Source organism: Gymnoscopelus braueri (genome assembly GCF_963280865.1).
Source record: "Gymnoscopelus braueri genome assembly, chromosome: 6".
Classification (NCBI taxonomy): domain Eukaryota; kingdom Metazoa; phylum Chordata; class Actinopteri; order Myctophiformes; family Myctophidae; genus Gymnoscopelus; species Gymnoscopelus braueri.
Genome location: NC_137607.1, coordinates 40,095,297 through 40,115,676, shown reverse-complemented (window position 1 = coordinate 40,115,676; position 20,380 = coordinate 40,095,297). Strand labels below are relative to the sequence as shown.

The 20,380-nt window shown below is 39.8% G+C and overlaps 1 protein-coding gene across 1 annotated transcript; it reads right to left on the bottom strand.

Annotated features, from left to right (window-relative positions):
- Positions 1–1,113: 1,113 nt before the first annotated feature.
- Positions 1,114–17,933, bottom strand: adgrl4 (adhesion G protein-coupled receptor L4). Its single transcript, XM_080430212.1, has 16 exons — positions 17,851–17,933; positions 17,017–17,166; positions 13,032–13,181; positions 11,236–11,385; positions 10,220–10,290; positions 9,253–9,432; positions 8,162–8,345; positions 7,876–7,989; positions 7,280–7,479; positions 5,722–5,901; positions 4,870–5,073; positions 3,808–4,028; positions 3,482–3,548; positions 3,264–3,355; positions 2,725–2,893; positions 1,114–1,591 (listed from the first exon to the last, which is right to left on the bottom strand). Exons 1-16 carry the CDS (start codon positions 17,894–17,896, stop codon positions 1,529–1,531), a joined length of 2,241 nt encoding a protein of 746 aa, XP_080286338.1. The 5' UTR covers positions 17,897–17,933; the 3' UTR covers positions 1,114–1,528.
- Between the last annotated feature and the right edge of the window lie 2,447 nt (positions 17,934–20,380).

The following is a 20,380-nucleotide window of genomic DNA, read 5'->3' as shown; positions in this document are numbered from 1 at the left end:
ATGTATTGACTTGACATAATAATGTTTAAATTTCTATCTGGACAGAGGTCTTGATGTAATCCAATTACTTAATTTGTAGTTAGCTATTATATTTATCTTTTACTGTGGGTCAAAGCTAGTGCCTAATATTTATTCCTGTGAATCCTTGATGTGCCGGATGTGGCCACCAGGTTACCCTGAGACTCTTTCTCTATGTGAAATAGTGTAGTGGTAGACTACAGTTTGGTGGTGCAACACTTAAGCGTTTTCAAACATTTAAAAAAAATACAGAAAATAGCAAGCTCTGTAGATTGGCTATTTTCAGTATTACTGTGCTATACAATGTTGTATAATGAAGTATAAAATAGGCCTTAAATAATTAATCAGACTAATCAATGTATGTAGTCAATTATAAAAACTCAGTTATTTTGTGTCAATTTGTTGATGAATAAATAAGTATATAAACACACTTCTCTATTATTCGATTAATCAAATATAATCGATATAATTATTGCTAATCAAATAATTGATATTTGCAGACCTAGTACATTGTAGGCATGGGTGCACTTTTTTTTTTTGGGTGGCCCACCGGCCGTCTGGCGGGTAAGAGAGTCTGCTAAATGGCTAAATTGTTATAGTAAATTGCAGCTGGTTTAATGGAGATAAATGACTCATATTAGTAAATATAATAATTATGGTTCTAGAGACATTTATTCATAGTAGGAACATAGGTATGAAGTCCAATTTCTCGGTTCCTGGGATCAAGCTATCAATGTAGCCATGGTGTTCCTCTTTGTGTCCAGTAGATGGGGCTGTTTGCCTGATAAAGGTTTGTGATTCCAAATGAGCTCATGTATTTCATATGGTGAAAGATGAATTACTGTAGTGGTCCTCTTTCAAGGAAGGTTAAAAATGCACCATAAGGGCACGGTCACACTGAAGTTTAATTCTACCTATGAGGGCGGATTTTGCCAATGCTTTTCAATGGGAACAGAGCGTGTTTTTGCAGAAATCCGCAAATGGCAACAAACCGCTCCGTTCCCATTGAATAGCATTGGCAGAATCCGCCCTCATAGGTAGAATTATACTTCGGCGTGACCGTGCCCTAAAATGACAAATGGCAAATGTTTTTTCCACATTTTATTTAAATAATTTAGAATACAATTTTACAAACAAAGAATCAACAAGTTGCAGTAAAATGGGCTGGATGAAAAAAATGAAATGCAATGCAGATAATTGCAAGGTAATTTTACATCCCAAAAATATACAAGAAAAAATAATTTTGTATTTTGAAAATGTCTTGTATCACAAAGCAATGGAAAAATACTTAAACATTACATTTTGATAAAATTGTGTTTAGAAAGGCAGCTTTTGACAACAACAATAGCATTTAATATTACCAGTGCTACATACAATTGCTCATTAGAAATCTGTACTTTTTTTTAAATCTCTTCAGCTGTATGATGTGTTGAGATGCAGGAGATAAAGATTATTGCAAAGCTGTTGACTATTGTGCAATGGAGGGTGAAGGGGCTTTGATTGCTTCAGTTCATCTTAGGCATTCAAAACAACACGGCACGTTCTTGAAAAGCCTGTAATACTCCTCTTGAATCTGGAAAGACACATGGGAGAAGAAAGATAAATGTGTCAAGAGTTTTTCCAATTCCAATTTATGCACAGAAGCTCAAAAACGGTAATCAGCCTGTTTCCCCAAACTGTTGCTGCCCTGCTCAACAATGATTAGGATGGAATTCTAGGATTATTAATAGTAAAGTATGTTTCCCCTTAAAGGTAGGGCTACAGATAAGGGACAATTTCAGATATTTAAAAATGGAAATTACTTAAAATGACAAAAGTTCTCCATAACTGGTGAAAAAGCAGCTATCTGGGACAGGTATGAATAATCATGACATCGTGAGTGGAGGAAGTTGCTAGTTGTATTGTGTATTGTACTTGATATAATATTGTCCTGTAAATGTACATTTTAATTGTATCGCATTCAAAACCGCTATGCCCTGGAAACCTCTTTCTTCATGGCATAATGAGATTCCGTAGAATTTAAACAGGTGCCTTGGTATTAACATGCTGTAGTGTGTGATTATGAGGTCAGAATAGTGTGTGCCGGTGCGACTCGCAAGTGGCCTTTTCTTTTCTTTTCCCCCCAAAAATGTCTACGCTGTATGCACTGACAGTGACTGTACTGTATCAGTGACAGTAACATGAAATCGCACAAATCGAGGATATATATATATATATATATATATATATATATATATTTCTCTTTTTTAATTTAATTACAGTTTTTTTTACATATTAATTTTTATTTAGTTTAAATGCTCAAGTATTAGGATTTTGTGAGATAACGCCGATCTTTGGCAGGCTTTTTCTTAGCTTGTTAAATGAGGTTTAATAACATGCAAATAAATATATATTTTCAATATATACATATACAGCTCACAAATAGCACTTTCATAGTCTGTAAAAATAAAATGAAAGAAAGAAAACGGAAAAATGGCCGTGCCCTACTTATGGCACAGTCCATCAGACCCATCAAACCCCACACACAGTATATGGGGGGAATTGGCATAATGACTAAATTGGGGAGAAGAATTCCAATGAATTCCGTGTCTATAATGCATTTATAATCTTCTTAAAACAATCGATTGTTGCATCCCTAGTTCAGGTCAATGTCAGAAAGAAAACCGAAGTAATGATGACCCATCATTAGAGAGTAGGCTTGTTTACCTTTCTGGACAAGACACAGAGGAAGATGAAGATGAACATTCCCTGGAAGGCGTTGGTGATGGTGAACAGATAGGCGGTGAGGGTGGTCTCATGTAGGATGTGCAGCACGCCAAACGTCCAGGTGGCCCCCAGCACGAACAGAAGGGCCAGGGCACCGCGGGCACATGACCTGGTGGTCACCATGTGCTACAGGTCATTATTCTGACTTCAAAACAGTCTGGGTTGCATGATGAAAGTGTCTTTCTTCTAAAGCAACAAATGACTAACGACTAATTTGATATCGCGTACATGCTTCCAAGATGATGCTATAATCTAGCAGATAATGAATTTAATTCTTCAGATATGCCTTTGACCTGCTGTACTCTACCGTGACTTTAGTATATTATGGGTAGATGTTAAATTGTCCTTTGTGAAGCAGCAAAGAGATATGGTAATTATTGCAAGCAGTTAAAATAATGCCCTAATTATAATACTTCAAAACACCGATCTGGACTTTTGACATTATGATCTCCTTTCATACAACAAACACTCAGGCCTACCTGATGTTTTCATAGTGGCTGATCTCTGGTTTCTTCACAGCAGTATGACGGTAAACTTTGTAAATAATTACTCCAAAAGCCAATAGATTAACCTGAGTAGAGGATGAACCAAAACAAATCATGACACACAAATTCAAATGACTCATTCTCTTTGAAGCAATCCGTTCCTGATTAATTCTATAAATGTTTTAGTATTCAACCGAGGCTTCTTATCTCACCAGAATTATCAAACATGCAGGCCCAATGAAACTCCATATGAAGTTGTTTTCTGTGCTCAGCCAACATCTGCAATACAAAAAAAACAAAAAAACATCACACATTGATTGACAGAGGAAGTGGCAACACAGAAAGTTTAAAAGTTTAAAAATATCGTAGGGATTGGATTTCCACCTTGACTAAAATACTGTATGCTGGTTTAGATTTTTACACCATTGTACCTGGAATGGATCTAGAGACTAGAGATAATAAGCTTTAGAGAACTAACCGCTGATATAGAACATCTCGACAGAACATCTTTAATAACTAAAAAATAAATTGTACCTACACTTTATTGGTACCATAATACTTGGAGCCTAGTGTCGCTGAGATGGCCACCACCACTGCCGGGCTTCCATAGCCGAAGATGTAAAAGTTACGATGCAGGAAGCCTTTATTGTAGATGACGCCGACCACTATCAAGTACAGATGGATCCCCTCGATGCACATCCAGGCAAAGGCCGCCAGGAAGAAATAATGGAGCAGCCCGGCAATTATTGAGCAGAAAAGCTGAAAAAAGAGAGAGAGAGAGAGCGAGAGAGAGAGAGAATTAAGGCAAGAGTGGATCAGTAAGCCAAGTTTAAAGGGGTAGTTCACCCAAAAAATGACTTATTTTCTATCAATTGCACACCCCATGAAGCCTTGAATCCACGGATTTATTTTTGTTTTTGTGGCATTCCTAAGCCAATAATTTGATTCCCGTCTCCTACCGGCTAATGTATCCGGTAGGAGACACAAAGTAGATTATTTGTGTCTCCTACCGGATACACACCCAGTCATCAAATTATTGGCTTAGGAATGCCACAAAAACAAAAATAAATCCATTCATTCAAGGCTTCATGGGGTGTGCAATTGATAGAAAATAAGTCATTTTTTGGGTGAACTCCTCCTTTAAGAAGTCCATATGTCAGAATAATCACCACTTACAGTTTATATAAGCCTACATCTGTTTTTTGTGTTTGTTTGTTAATTTGTGTAATCTATGTTGATGTGCATTTTGCAATTACTGTACGGTTTGAAATGATATCATAGTCTGAGAGAGAGAGAGAGAGAGAGAGATGGGGAAAAAAGGTCTTTATCTCGCCATGCTGCCAGGAGACAGTCCGACCACTATGAAATATTACAACAAGGCAAGGATGACTGACCGCATAAGTAATCAAATGCAGAGGAGACGGCCCAGTACAGCATGCACGCACACACACACACACACACACACACACACACACACACACACACACACACACACACACACACACACACACACACACACACACACACACACGTGTACGATCGCACTCTTACTTTCCCCATAGTCACAACCTGTGTTCTGGAAACGCTCTGCTGAACTTACTTTATGGGTGTTCCAGTTTATCCCGACCAGGAAGATGAACTCGGCCATGAAGAGGCTGCAGCAGAGGTTCTTGTGGATGGTGGTCCTGGTGCTCTGGATCTCACTGAAGAACCAGAAGGTGAAGATGCACATAGACAGGCAGATGATGGAAATGATCATCCCCAGCTGGGTGATCTTTGTCAGGACGTCGCTGTCTGCCACAAACTGAGAGCACAAGCAGTGGAGGAAGTACTCAGATTTATTTTTTAGCTGAACTAAAAGTAGAAATGCCGATATGTAAAAAATACTCTGTTTCAAATAAAAGGCCTGCATTCAAAATATGATTTAAGTAAAAGTACAAAAGTATTGGCATCAAAATATAAAGAACCAAATGTGAAAGCACTCGTTATGTCCCATTTTGTAAGTTTTTGCAAGTTTTCAAAACCGTTAGAAAATACCAGTTCTACAATCTAAGAACGCGTCGCATCGCAAAGTTATGACTGGGTTTAGAAGTATTGTGACTTTTAAGTGACTTTGGTAGTTTTCTTTGTTTGGTTCAAACTTAGTTTATTTACACAAAACAAAGTGATAAAACACCAATAAGACAAAAAAAACTAGAAACTAGAAAGATAGGTAAGAAACCAACTATTCATGCAAGCCCAAGGGGCTTCTAAAGCCTGATTTATACTTAGTTGCGTGCCGGTGTCGGGTGCGCAACTAAGTATAAATTATGCATTAAACAGCCAACCTTTTTAAACACATAAAAACTAAGAAACAAACAAGACAAATCAAGATGATAGGCAACCACCTACTTCTATTATAGCCTCAGTGAAAACAGAGCAACCATAACATTTCTAAAACATGGCCACTTACATTGGCCCGTCCCGAGGACATTAGGATGACAAAGTGTGTGAGGTGATTGCAGGAGCATGTGGTAGCAGTGCTGTTGGCCTGAACTCGCTCACAGCCTTGAGTGGCCCAGTGACCCTGAAGGCTGGTGGGATCATACTTCCAGAAGGCACACGTTGTCATGTCAGCCTTGGCGTCTATAGCCTTTGTGGGGATAGAGAATTAATGAAAAAGCCTTCATTAGTTTTGCAATTTTAACAGTGCTAAATACATTAAAGCTGTTGGACCTTGAAGCATACTCAATAAAGAGATGTCTGCTTTGTTTAGTTGAGATCCTTGTACAGTAGACATGGCCCTTGACACCTCAGGCATTGCTGCAGTTGGACTAGTTAAAGAGAAAGAATATGCAGTTCGCACACTGCAGGTCACCCAAAGCACATTTAATGCACCATAGAAATTTCACTTTTTTCTATGGTGCATTACATTATATGATACAGGAGCCCTGCAGTTTGTAAACTATTTATTATTTCTCTTATGGACTATATACATTCTGTTCAGCACCCTGTGTGTATTTTTCTTTTGGGATGTGTGTGCCCACTTTTACAGTATAGTGCTATTTGAATTGTTTAATTTCAGAAGTTCCAGTTTTTAACCTTGTGTGTAACTTCCAGCTCAGCCCGACCACCTGCGTAATTAAAGGAATACTGGTCCAGCTTTGGCCCATTAGATCATTCATGATGACTCAGCTTAACAATGGGGAACATTTAATAAGTTATTCAATTAGCAACGATACCCCTGCAAAGCTAAGACCCCCAGGGGTCCGATAAGGAATAGATTTTCATTTTACTCATACAGTTCATTACTCAATTATGATCTCTAATTAAAATACACACATTTTAGTGCAAAATATTCCTCTTTCGTTCAACTTTTACTTGTCTGGGGACTGCAGATGCCAAAGCTATTGCAGAATCCCAGTAAGGGATAACAAAGTTGTTTCTCCAGACTAAAGAGTGAGCAGTGATGGCTCCGGATTGACACAGTTAGCTGTCAACAGGATACGTGAGAGAGTTTTCATGGAGTACCAATCTTGGTAGGATGTTATGAGCAGTACAAGATAAAATGCTCTTCAAATTACATCATACAGCACATAATATTAGGATTGGGCTAAAGCAGCAGAGAAGAGAAGAGAAGAGAAGAGACACGCTCCTTTTCTTTTAGCTTACATAAAATGTTAACGTACAGAGGTAGCAGTTCAAAAGTCCCATGAAAGTTACTGCAGACTTGATTGTTACACAGTAGGCTCAAATAAGTGCATTGTAAGAGAAAACCCTAATGTCTCTCAACGGACTAGTCAAGAGACCATCCCCTTCTAATTGATGACAGCTGAAAAAGAGAGCAAAACTTGATTTCTTTCCTACCACGTACAATTTCTCATGGGGTTGAAGCAAAACTCCACTGTTAGCTCAGCAAGCATGCGGCAAAAAAGTGGACTCTAGCAGTAAGTTATGTACATCGCTGTACAGGGAGCGTGGGGATGAAAAATCGATGTAGTCAGCCCTGAGTGCTATGTATAAAACCTCACCTCGTTGTGTCTCAGAGTGAAGGTAATGTGGTCAAGCTGGTACACGTCAGTGGGTTTGATGGCTGCTGCAATGACCTGGGAGTTGACAGTGATTTCCCCTGTCGCAGCAGAGCGCGAGTAGTCAGTCACACCTGGGTCAGTGCCTGGAGTCAGGATGTCACCGATGCTGTCATATCTCACAAACACCACCGACACGCTCTCTGACGGACAGGAGGAGGGGAAGGAGATATGACACAAGGGATGTAACTTTTTTTTTGTTATTTTATCAAACTTTTTATTTGTCAGACATTGTGAGAGCTTAGAGAAACTGAGCTTCATCTACCGTATCCTATCTGTCTATCAGCAGTAGGCTATCTATCTATCTATCTATCCATCTACTCTATACTGTACATCTACCTCTCCACAGTATCTATATATCTATTCATTATGACTCTATTCACAGTATCTAGATCTATCTGTTACATTGTGTCTTTGTCTACAGTATCCATATTAATATATGTGTTTAGTACAGTGTCTGTTTATCTATCTGTCTGTCTGTCTGTCTGTCTGTCTGTCTGTCTGTCTGTCTGTCTAGCCATCCAGCTATTTTTAATTACCATTTCCAGCTTCCTCCGTTGTAGACTTTGGAGTTATATTTATATGATCTCCTCCCATGGAGACGGACAGTGTAGGCTTCGTCTGCTGAACATCAAAGGTGAAGAGCTTCAATTCTGTGGGTGGGTGGGGATGGAGAGGGGGGGTGGCGATGACAGGATATGAAAAACGATAATCATCCAAAACGCACATATCGCCACAATCGGAGAGGGCAACATCAGAAATAGCAATTTAATAATATCACCCGAACGCCAGTGAGAACGGTCCGCACGAATGACGATCTCTCACCCATTTCGCTGGCTTTGATCTGCAGCTCGGTGGGAGTTTTGTAGCTGCCGGCCAGAACCAGGGCACTCTCCTCCACTGTGTGCAGGAGCTTGGTGATGGTGTGAGCCCGTTGCTCTGCTTTCATCCTGTTCCAGGCCACCAGCTCATCCTTCTCCACCAAGTTGTTCACAGCGTTCACAAGTTTCTGTCGAAAACAAGAAGATAAGATAAAATGCTCTGTGTGTGTGTGTGTGTGTGTGTGTGTGTGTGTGTGTGTGTGTGTGTGTGTGTGTGTGTGTGTGTGTGTGTGTGTGTGTGTGTTTATTATATAGTGTTTCATTAGTGTGTTGTTAGGGAGCCCCTATCCAAAGACATTTTTTGTTACAGTATAATGTTCTTTGAGTGAATAAATAAAAACATAGCCATACCATTAGCGTCTCAGTCGATTGCATAGAGCAGTGAATAGCCACAAGGGTATTCCTACAATCTTTAGCTAGTGTATGCATGTGTACTGATTGAAACAAATTAACTGATAGACATAATTGTCTTCTAAAACAAATAAAAATAAAGCCAGGAATATCCATACAGTAGCTAGCTCCCTATTATTATCCTATCCCGTTATTACAATCAGTGGTGGAAGAAAACGTGGGTGTGTGGGTGTGTGGGGCAATACAACAATGTAGAAATACTGTTACAAGTAAAAGTCCTGTATTCAAAACTTAACTTGAGTAAATATACAAAGGTATTGGAAACAAATTGTTCTTAAAGTACTCATTTCTTGAAGGTTTTTAAAAAAATTGTGAAATCTTTTCGAAAAATAGAAATAATTGTATGTAAAAGTGCCTAACAGTTGTACTTAAATACGTTACTTGAGTAAATGTACTCCACTGAAATGGTATGCATAGCAATGAATAGAACGAATAGCTTTATGGAAATGATCAGCACTTCAGAACACATCTTTGACCAATCAGAGAGCTAGGCTGAAACTTCTCAATGTGTAATCATATTTGATGCATGGTAATCCTAAACCTTAAATCAATGTGTAATCACGGGCGAGGCAGCATTCCAAACGTCGCTGCATGTGACCAAGAACAGTAAACAAAAAAGATTACAGTCAGGGTCGAGTTGAGGATGAATGGTTTGGCGCCGAGATCCTTCCCCCCCAACCTCAACAGGGCCGTGGACAGAGACAAGGCCTCCACGTATGAGATCACCTCCACCGAGGTCAGCGCGCCGGATGTCTGGTTGGCAATCTCCCCCAGCAGACTCTCGGGCTCCGTGATGGTGCTCATCTTCAAATCAAAGACAGGCAGTTTTGTTTTAATCAGCATCTACATTTTTCTACCACGACTCAAGTTGTTCTTGTTCAAACCTCATTAAACCGGGCAGGTCATGAACTGCAAGAGCATGTCTTTTTTTTTTTTACAATGATCGCTTGGCAAAAGGCTACTTTTGCCCAGGGGACAAACATAAGGATGAATTAAATCTGAATAATGCAACAGACATGCAGACCTCCCCAAAGAGGAAGATGTGTATCGGCGTATAGGCACATGCTGGAGTAAAACTCTACAGATGTTGATGCATCAGGAAAAAAAGGCAGCATTACTAAAATGGAATTTAACTTCTTTATAGTTTCCATCTGCTTTATAGTACATTATAGTACATCCTTTGTGTGGGATCCGCAAAGTTAGAGGAATTCTGTTCAGTGTTAAGGCACAACACAATTCCTGCCAGTAGAGGGCAGTGTCAGAATGTATATTTTGTTTTGTTCTACCATGGCGTGCTGTCTCAAATACTGTAACATAGTGGTTCTCAAACATTTCCATGTCAATGACCCCCAAATTGATAGGTAAGTCGCGGACCCCCATTTGAAAATATTTTGTGCCATAAGAGAGCAATTTTATACACAATTCTACAACAGCCTATACTCAACTGTAGGTGAGGAGATAACGGATCTGAATAGGGAAATTAAACTGTTCCACGTTTAGCTGGGGACCCCCTGGAAGTGCCTCTAGGACTCCTGGGGGTCCCTAGACTCCACTTTGAGAACAACTGCTGTAACAGAAGAGAGGTTCTCACATATTCAAGGGTTTTGTTGACAGTCTGTGCGACACATCTGGCGCTGTCATGGCAGTTTTTCTTGGGATGCTCTGGGAACAATGAAAACAAAAACAATTCATAAGAACGGATTCTTTGATATTTAGAAAATAGATTTTTTCGGAAATTCTACTGTGAAAAGGACATTGCAATGCTGTCACTGCTATCACTTCTGGATTCCACTGATGCTGTCACTGCTTTGGATTTCCCTTATAATCATATCTGTCATAGATTTAGGATTGCACCGTTTACCTGACACATTGCGTCATGGGGCAAACCTTTCAGTTACCTGAGCGTGCATGCATGCATGTGCGTGTGTGTGTGTGTGTGTGTGCGCGCGCGCATGAGTTAGTGAATAACAATGATTACGTAAGCACCTACATATGTGTGGGTGCTGGATACAGAAGGAGGGACAGAGAAATAGGGTCCTATGTTGTGCGGTGTCTTATGACTAAAAGTATGACACAAATTAGGGCCAAATAGACTTAAAATAAACGATACACAAAGTGTGTGTGTGTGTGTACTTCAACTGTATTAATATACTTTTGAGGGCCAAATGTCCCCACAAATATAGAAGAATTTAACAAATAGACATTTGTGAGGACAATTTTCCTGGTCCTCACAAGAAAAATTGTTGTTTTATGGTTAAAATGATTTGGGGAATTAAAGGCTTACAATTAGGGAAAGAGGTTAGGCTTAGGGGTTATAGGGTTGGAGTTATGCCTGATTCATACTTGCGTTGCTTTTGCTAAAATGTCAAAAGGCTTAAAAATGGCATTCATAAAATCACCGTCCTAAAATGTCGGATGTCCTCAAAAGTATAGTAATACAAAAGTGTGTGTGTGTGTGAGAGTGAGAGTGAGTGTTTGAGTGTGTAAATTTGTATGTGTAGGTCATTATTTATCCAATATGCGTGTGTATATGTTGCGGTGTGTTTTGTTTTGTGCATTTGTGTGCGTAGTTGTATGCATGCATGTACTGTACATGTGTGCACCCACCTTTACACCTTGCACCACTGTCGGGATGAAAGTACTTGGCGCCTGAACTGGGGAGGTAATCTCGTTGGCAGGTGCAATAGAAAGATCCCTTTGTGTTATGGCACTGAGAGAAAGGCCCGCACACCTGTTCTTCTGTACATTCATCAATATCTGAAAGACACAGGTGAAGACATGCCATTTCAAAATGAGAAAACTGTTATAAGAAAGAAGTGACACTCGCTCTCACACAATGATCGATGCCAAACATTTAAAACAAATTAAAGCATTTTATATGGGATTAGTAACTTTAATCCTCTAGACCATGGGTCTTCAAGAGGGGGTCTGGGACCCCTAGGGGGTCCTCAGAGTTGCTACACGGGGGGGCCGCCAAATCTTTGTGATAGGAACTGTTTTTCTTTTAGAATCGCTATTCTGAGGGGAACATTAGCAGAAAATAGCCAATCTACAAGCTCACATAGGAACACAATCTAACACAACGCTACACAATGATAGAGCTGTCAAACAAGTCTATGAAGCTATCTATGAAATCTATTGAAAAGTTTAATCTGCCACACACTTTTATACAATATGTAGTGGGGGGGTCCCTGCTTCATCTCTCTCTCAGCTAAGGGGTCCTTGGCCTGAAAAACGTTCAAGACCCCTGCTCTAGACCTAGACTCTGCCATGTGTCCGGGGGGCACAGGTGTAAAGTTCCTGCCCACCACCATGGAGACTGGGATTAAATTCCTCCACAGTGCCACCAGCTTGGCCGGGCGCTTCAACTTAACTCAGTTGGCCATATTTACGGGTGGGGAGTCAGCAGGGGAAAGCAATCTCTGTTGCTGCACTAGTGACTCCTACAGGTTGTTCAGCATGGGTGTGGAACTAAGGAGGTGGAACTGGGAGGAATAGCAGTGAAACTCCTCACTCTCAGGTGAAAATAATTCAGCGGCTTGTAACTCCATGTGTACTGGAGGAGACATGTGGTCTCCATTAAGCGGGGGGTTGGCAGAGACAGGGACTATACACATTGGCAAGATTAATTGGGGCAAAAAGGATTCCAAGTAGAACCTTTGTAAATCGATCACTCTTACAGCTTTATATTATCACTGTTCCTCTGCAGTGCACACTATTCAGTATGCTGCTCTGTCAAGTAAAATATGTACTAAGAGTTAACTTAATGGTACAGAAATGCCCCAAATTCCTTCAAACAATACTGTATGGGTATACAGTATTAAGAAGATACCACCTAAACCTATACACAGTTGTGCCGTATTACTTAAATACGAGCTGTAGCTGAAGACAGATGTCTAAAAGCATATAATGATATATACTGTATGGTCTACTGTCTACTGTATGTCTTCTTGCACTGTCTAGTGGACCTGTACATCTGATGTGTTGCTATGCCAGTACCATGTGTGTCACTACTGTTACTATACTGTACCACTGCAGTTGTCAAAATATCTCTGCATCTTTGCCAACAAGTCAAAATTACACGAGCACTGGCCATGCACTCGTGATTCGTCATTTTAATGGACTTAAGTGTTACTAACATGAATATTCAATAATATGAATATAACATAATACGTTTATATGCTAATCGTCTTTAAATAGAATCAAACATTCATAAATATCCCCATGCTCCTGTACTGTGCATGGTTTAAATGACAAGTGGCGAGTCTTGGTAAAAGCTGTCATCATCCAATGTTGTTAACACTGTAAGGGCCTCTGGCAGCCAGAGACTTCTACGCTGCATGGCAGCACGGCGCATCGTTATCCAACAAATCAAGTGGTTCTGATTCTGATTGTGACATTACCGATGCATTCGGTGCCATCGTTGGGTTGGAACTTGTCGGGTCCTGTTGACGCGTGGCCAGGAACACAGGTACAGTGGTAGCTGCCAACCGTGTTAGTGCAGTTCCCCTTGTCCCCGCAGATATTTGTCACGTTCTGGCACTCGTTGTCATCTGTAGTAAGACGGGGCAGTGCAGAAGATAAACTGGGTTAGTTGTTAGGAGGAGAAAGCCACGTAGAAACAGCCTTCAAATGAATAGTTTTCATTCCAGAATGATATAACCCCAATTTGGAAATAAAATGATAACTATTCTTAAAAAAAAATATATATATATATATAATTTTTCTTTTCTTTTTGCCTTTGCTTTCTTGCTTTGCTTTATTACGACAGGAAAGTAAGAGCAGAGAGGGGATATGATATGTACTGTAACGTGTTACAGCATACAGGGTTGTTGTCTTTTGTACCAACAACTTGAGAGATGGTGGTGCGACTCCTGTTTTGTTTTCGTTTTTATCACAATGGGTTGGCATCCTGCCACCTCAACTGATTTGTACACATACCACGTATTACTTCTGATACCCAGACCAAAATCAAATCCCACCAGAGCCGCCTTCTCTTCTGTGTCCCATACAACGACTTGCTTTCAGTTTTTCAACTGTCTCAACATTAAACACAACATAAAACATTATATTACAGAATCAGAATCATTGTATTGTCAAATCAGAGGTTTACAGGTGTAAAGAAGTGGGTGAAATTATTTTTTGCCATTTGTAGTTTGCAGGAAAAAAAGGGTGAGAGAGGGAAGGAGAGCAAGGAGAAAAGCATGGGAAAGAAACGGGTAAAAAAAAAAAACTTGATTAACGCCATAACCCTATACTTCGTTAATCGGGTTCTCCCAGGGTCAAGTCCTTTTTATCCCACACCGAAAATAGCCAATCTGAAAGATCGTCTATTTTCGGCGATGGTTAGCCTATTTTCGCCAAATGTTTGCCTATTATGACATGCCCAGTCAGAATAGGAACTCTAGGGTTCATGTGGTTAAGTAATCAAATTGATTTATATAAAGTTTTAGGAGGGTAATCAGCTATCTGTAATGAATTACTTTTCTAAAGTAAACTTGCCATCCCTGCGTACATTGATCTTTCTTCAGTACATAACATGTTGGACTACATTCTACTGAAAGCAACTCTGAAGTATTGTTTGACAAAATGGACGGCACTCCAATACAATTCAGCTGTGTTATTCTGGTAATGGTCTCAAGTATCACTTAACTTTCTTCAGTGACAGATTAGAAGCCCTTTGATCTTGACTTGCATTTGGACTTTTGTTCTTATCCTGGCCTTAACTATGGCGTTCTGGCTTATGTGAAGAATGTGTCTTAATTTTACATTTTGGAATTGTTCAGTTGTTTGTCATTGTTTCATTTATATGAGCTGAAAGCTAGTACAAATCACTAAGCCTCCAGTAAAAAAAAAACAATGTTTGTTGCGGATGTTGCCTTTTGCTCCAATCAGCGTTTGGGAAGTTTAATAGTCATTTGGGAACTGCTGCTCTAGTTTCATTTTGAATGCACCTTCATTTTCCAAGTTACTGGAAGTGACCTGCTAAAACTTTCCACTGTTGTGTTGTGTTCTCTTGTCCCGGTATGATGGACACCGTGCTCTTCCTCCCCGCTGCACCTTGTGTGCAAAGTCCATCCGGGAAGGGATTTCCTCTGCCCCCGGAATGGGAGGTGACAACAATATTCATCAGGGGAAGTAGCGTCTGACATTCCAGACCTTTGAACCCCTCGCTGTTGCACACAAACACAACACCTGCAGGAATTTCATAATAATAAATGGATTGATGTTGTCCTTTCTATTCTTTTTTCTTAAGTGTAGACTTCACTGTGCTTTTGTAGTTCATTGCTTGGGGAAATGAAAGGGATCTTAAGAGTGAGTGTTACCGATTGATCTACTTCAGACAGTCAGCTTCTGTCTTAGAGTAGGATATCAGAGCTATACAGTTTCCTGCTCTGGTTCTCAAGGTCAGGTGCGGGGACCGCCAGCGGTCCAAATGGACACTACGGGTCTGTAACTCAAAAAGCGTACAATGGGTTATCTCTGGGACCCAAGCTATACTGTAAAATACCAAATGGACCCATAAGAGTCCATTTGGTTCCATTTGTACACTCACAGAGTTACAGACCAGTAAGGGTCCATTTGGACCCCCTGGTGGTCCCTGGACCGGACATTGAGAACCAGTGGTTTACTCGACATTTGGTTGTTTTCAATAGCAACCTTTTGATAAGGCACTTGCTGCTTTATGACCTGAAAAATTGGTAATGCAGCATCAAATAACACACAGTGCAATATTTTTATTTAAATTGTAATTGCTTAATTTGAAGGTCTTGTACATCGCATGTACTTAATTATTGTAAAATAATTCAATTCATTTTTGAAACTTGGGGGAAATGACGACTTATGGGAAGGTCATTCATCTCTAATTTAATAACACCATTTTGTTTAGAAATCAGCGGCTATGCTGTTTATATTACTGACAGTTTGATTTACATTTGGGCCCTTGAATTATGTGAACCCCTTCATGATTGTGATCGCGGTCAGGAAATATAAAAAAGAGTTCCAGGAATTCTAAGCCAAAACAGGACAGAAACATAACAAAGAGTAACAATGCTGGCTGAAAGACAAAGTGAAATATAGTTGACCCACCGCTGTGAAGATAAAGAAAGGGGTATTCTACACTGTAATGTTTTCTCTTTGATTAACGCATGCGCGTTGAGTTTTTGGAGCCAACATCTTGTCATCAAACAGTAAAAAAAGTGCGAGTCTGGCTCGTTTTGTGGTCACAATTAATGATATACAGTACCACCACAGAACAAATCATGTCCCCAAGAAACTATGTTCACAAGATGACATGAAGTAGAATTAAATTAGTTGGAAGAAAAATGTTGTCTGAAGTTACATTAATATGTACATGAACAGGATTGTTTGAAGCAGAACGAGAAATGTGAAATTAATCAAGTTTTGCTATACATAAAATTATATTGTAGCCTACACTTTTAAAAAAACCAAGAGATCTCTAGTCCTTGTTTTGTTAATTCCTTTGCGGTCAAATTGCTTAATCCAGTTAGAATTCTGTGTATACAGGGAGATGATTCACCATAGCTTGCACAGTGTACACACTAGTGTTCAAAGCAACATCTCAGTAGCTCATATCCAATTAACATTGTAAAAAGGTTTTGAGGCAAACGCACACAGAGGAACGACTGATTTGTGTTGCCACAACAACCGTAGAAAATTGGTTTATCTTGAAGTCTCCTGATGTGGGGTAGCTATAACACATATTCTGCCTTCTTATTTTTGAATTGCCTGCACCACATCTTTGTACTGCACAATACAACAAGCTTGTTAACAATCCTTCATGTTTAGTTGTTTACAAACTGCTATTTCATATAGAAAGCATTTTGTCTTCCTGGTTCCTACCGGCCATAAACATACAATAATAACAAATTCAAACAAGCTCATTATAATATCTGGTAACAATTTATTTTACAGTAACCTTATCACAGTGTGTTAACCAGGATTTGTTTTGGGGGAAAACACAGCTCTGGAATACTTGCAATACATACATTAAGAATACTCAATGCACAACATACTTAAAACAATACATGGCATATATTTTACTGCCTTTCAGTGTAAAGTTGCTTACTGAAATAAGGCCATTCTAAAATGTTGCCTATTATTGCCCTTTTCTCTATGGCAATCACAAGGTTAATTTTTTATTTTTACATTACAACTTTAACGTGAAAAAAAAATCTTTTTTCTTTTTGCTTGTATGAGCAACTCTGCATATTTTGTGTCATGGTAGCTGTGATAATCTACCAATCAAATATTATATGTCGATATAGGCTCCCACAAAAAAAGAAGGCCAGTGTGCTTTACAAAATATATGTATAGAAAACAGCAAACTCATTAATTCAAAAAAAGTATATTAATATTTATGCTCACCATTGCAGAAGGTGGTTCCATCCCCGGTGTATCCATGGTTACAGAGGCAGGCATCGTTTGATCCATTCAGGGCCTTGCATGTAGCAAGCGGATGGCACGAGTCACAAATGTCATAGAAGCTGCATGGGTCCACCAGACTGGAGAGCCATGCTTGGTGAACAAAAGTGCGTTCGTCATTACAAAACGTGTTTTAACCCATTAAGACCTGAGGCTGATTCTACAAACGTCTTTCTAAATCCTAAGAGTTTTCTGAAAAACGTATATGTTGCTATATCAGTGGTGCTCAGACCTTTTCATGTCAAGGACCCCCAAAATTATATGTATTTGGCCGCCGACCCCCATCTGAAAATATTTTGTTCCAGGGACCCCCAGAAGCAAAGATTAGGGTTACAAATGTTCTCTTAAAAAATGTATATATTGAAATATTTGCACACATTTTCAAGATTTTACAAAAATATCAGATCTACAAGCTCATAGCGCGGCACGAAGTGACGCGCTATGAGCTTGTTTGTGAATGTATTTATTTTCCTTTTTTAAAAAAAAATATTTTAACCTATTGAGACTCCAATCCTGAGAATGTTACTGACATGCTCTGTACATTAAGCTGTAGGCCTATATAGGTACAATTCTCGATCACAATAAAAAGCAAATTTCGACCATCCATAGCACAAAGGCACATCAGTTACGTTCACATAGAGGAAAAAAAGCCATTACAGTTAACGTGGGAAATGCTAAAGCAACGACGTGTACTTGTTAGGCTATAGGAGGCCTCGCATGCTACAAGTATAGCTGTTGTACAGTTAGTATGAGAGGCTGACGGATAAGCGGACTTACCTGTTAATAATACAAGTTTCATCGGGGACTTGAGTAAAGACTCCATACTTTCGCTGGGACAGGATTTTACTTTTAGCAGTGGCTGTGGGGGCTGGCTGGTGACGTGGGCCGTTTCCTTGCATCAGGTTTCCTGTTTCCCTAAACCTGGCCCTTCCTGTCCTGAACTTTAATCAGCTTTCACAAACAAAAAGGCCAGTGCACACGCCACCGTCCCGACCCACAATGGACACAAAAAGAAAAAAGAGAAAGTTGCTGTATGAGGTTTTCTCCATATTTTGTGGAGTGGAGACGTGAGTTCATGTTGAGCTCTTTTACATTGTTGATATAGTGACTCCAGCGGCCATTTTGCACTGCCCCTGTATTATTGTTTTCGGCTGAACGTGTACAGTAGGCTAAGTAAACATTGGCCAAATCAGTCCTCAGTGACTTCACTGAAGGACGACTCCCTCCCTTCCTCAAGGACTGTACACAAAGCTGTGTGTGTGTGTGTGTGTGTGTGTGTGTGTGTGTGTGTGTGTGTGTGTGTGTGTGTGTGTGTGTGTGTGTGTGTGTGTGTGTGTGTGTGTGTGTGTGTGTGTGTGTGTGTGTGTGTGTGTGTGTGTGTGTGTGCGCGTGCGTGTCTCCCTCAGTGGCCATCTTAAACTCTCTTCAAAGGAGATGCGTCCGCCGTCCATGTTTTTAATCCTTCCAGGAATCTTTTCAGCACATTCATCAGGCTAATAATGATGGGGATTTGCGGTCTAACCAGTTAATTAAAGGCCTAATGCGGTTTATGTATTGGAACATTTCATAGATGTGGGCTCCCTTGGGATTTGCATCATGTAATGCTTTTGATAAGCTGCTGTCAGGAAGGCTGCCACAAAAGAGTGAATGATATGTTGAAATATGGTGAAAAGTCAAGGTGTGTGTCAAGGTGTGAACTTGTTTTGACTCATAATGGCTATCATCACACTAGCAGAAAATATTCTAAAACAAGAAATGATGACGCAGTCATATTAATACCAGGTTGCTCTCTCCAGCGTCCCCGCACGGAACCAAATGGACCCGTGGTCCTGTACCCTTTCGCTCGCGGAGTAACAAATCGATGTTGGAGGCGGCGCTGTGTGTGTGTGTGTGAATGAGGAGTCAAGTCAATAGTAATATTTTAAATAGTTTGTTTGGTGGCGACGACCACACTTTTTTTTTTCTGGGCTATGATCCCATAGTATGGGAGGACGGCAGGACGCCCGTCGTTCAGAGTATGGGGAAGTCTCGGGGAAGTCTCCCCATTGGCTTAAAGGATTGAAGGACAGCCAATGATGAAAAGGTCCCTAGAAAGTGTTTAGAAAGTGTCGAGAAAGTGTTGAGTAGTTGATCAGTCTCTTCCTAGACCAGGCTGCAAGCAACCTGGTAAAAAAACACTTCAATCCTATATACTTAATTGTACTTCAAATTGCAAGAATAGCCAATCTACAAGCTCACAAGGCATCGCAACTCGGCGCTTTGAGTATGTAGATCGGCATTACATTAGCCTAATATTTCACCTCTTCATGCTGCATGCTGTCTTTCTATGTCCTGATTCAATTATCCACATCTGACCAATAATATACTACGGTACAACTCTGAATAGATCATGTGCAATATTTCAAAGCTGTTGAAAAGTTGTTCAAGTTACCATTGTTCACATTACTGTGCCAGCACAATGCCCTAAAATGATAGTGTATTTCTTTCAGCATGACTGTGGTAATAGACCGATGTATAAAAAAACGGCAATGTAAACCTTAGGATAAGGCCCTTTGTTGCTGTGAGTCCATACAGTGTGTGTCTTTGAAGATAAGCTGTATAACAACATGGCTACTGGTTTTATTTTTGGTCATTTGACACCAGCCATGTAAAAAGGAGTTCTCTGTGGAGGAAATGAGCGTGGGTGGGTAGCAACACTCATGGTGGAACACTGACTCACACCAACAACGATACAATGTGATAAGAACAATGAACCAGCAATTTAGATGGCAGAATGCCTTTTCAGGCCCCGTTCTTCCATCCTAACTTCCACTGCCAGTTTAGTTGAGTCTAATTGCAAGTTTAATGCCAGTTTAATTAAATTAGACTAAAATCTATTGCTAAGTCTATAGGTCTCTGTATTGATATTGACATTTTATTTAACTTAATTGTATTCTTTGTTGTGAATTCACTGAATTGCACCAATGGTACTTTGTGCCACTGTGCACATTGCAGACATTTTCCTCATCACATCTTTTTATTGCTTGTGAATCATGAGGAGATTGTCACTCAATCCAACGCATCAACAATCATGAACTATGAACTTGTACATAGCAAACATTATCACAAGTTCTTGAATTCAGGTGTTTGCTAACTGTAACTGCCAGTTAAATTCACTCTTACACCCAGAATTCTACTTGATATTCACAATGATTGATATTCACGTAAAACATTTTTTTTAACGCTATCTGCAACTTGAATTGTTGCTTTTGAGATTGAATTTAATTGGTAGAGGCAGTTGGCAAATAGATGAATTCAAGAACTAGAA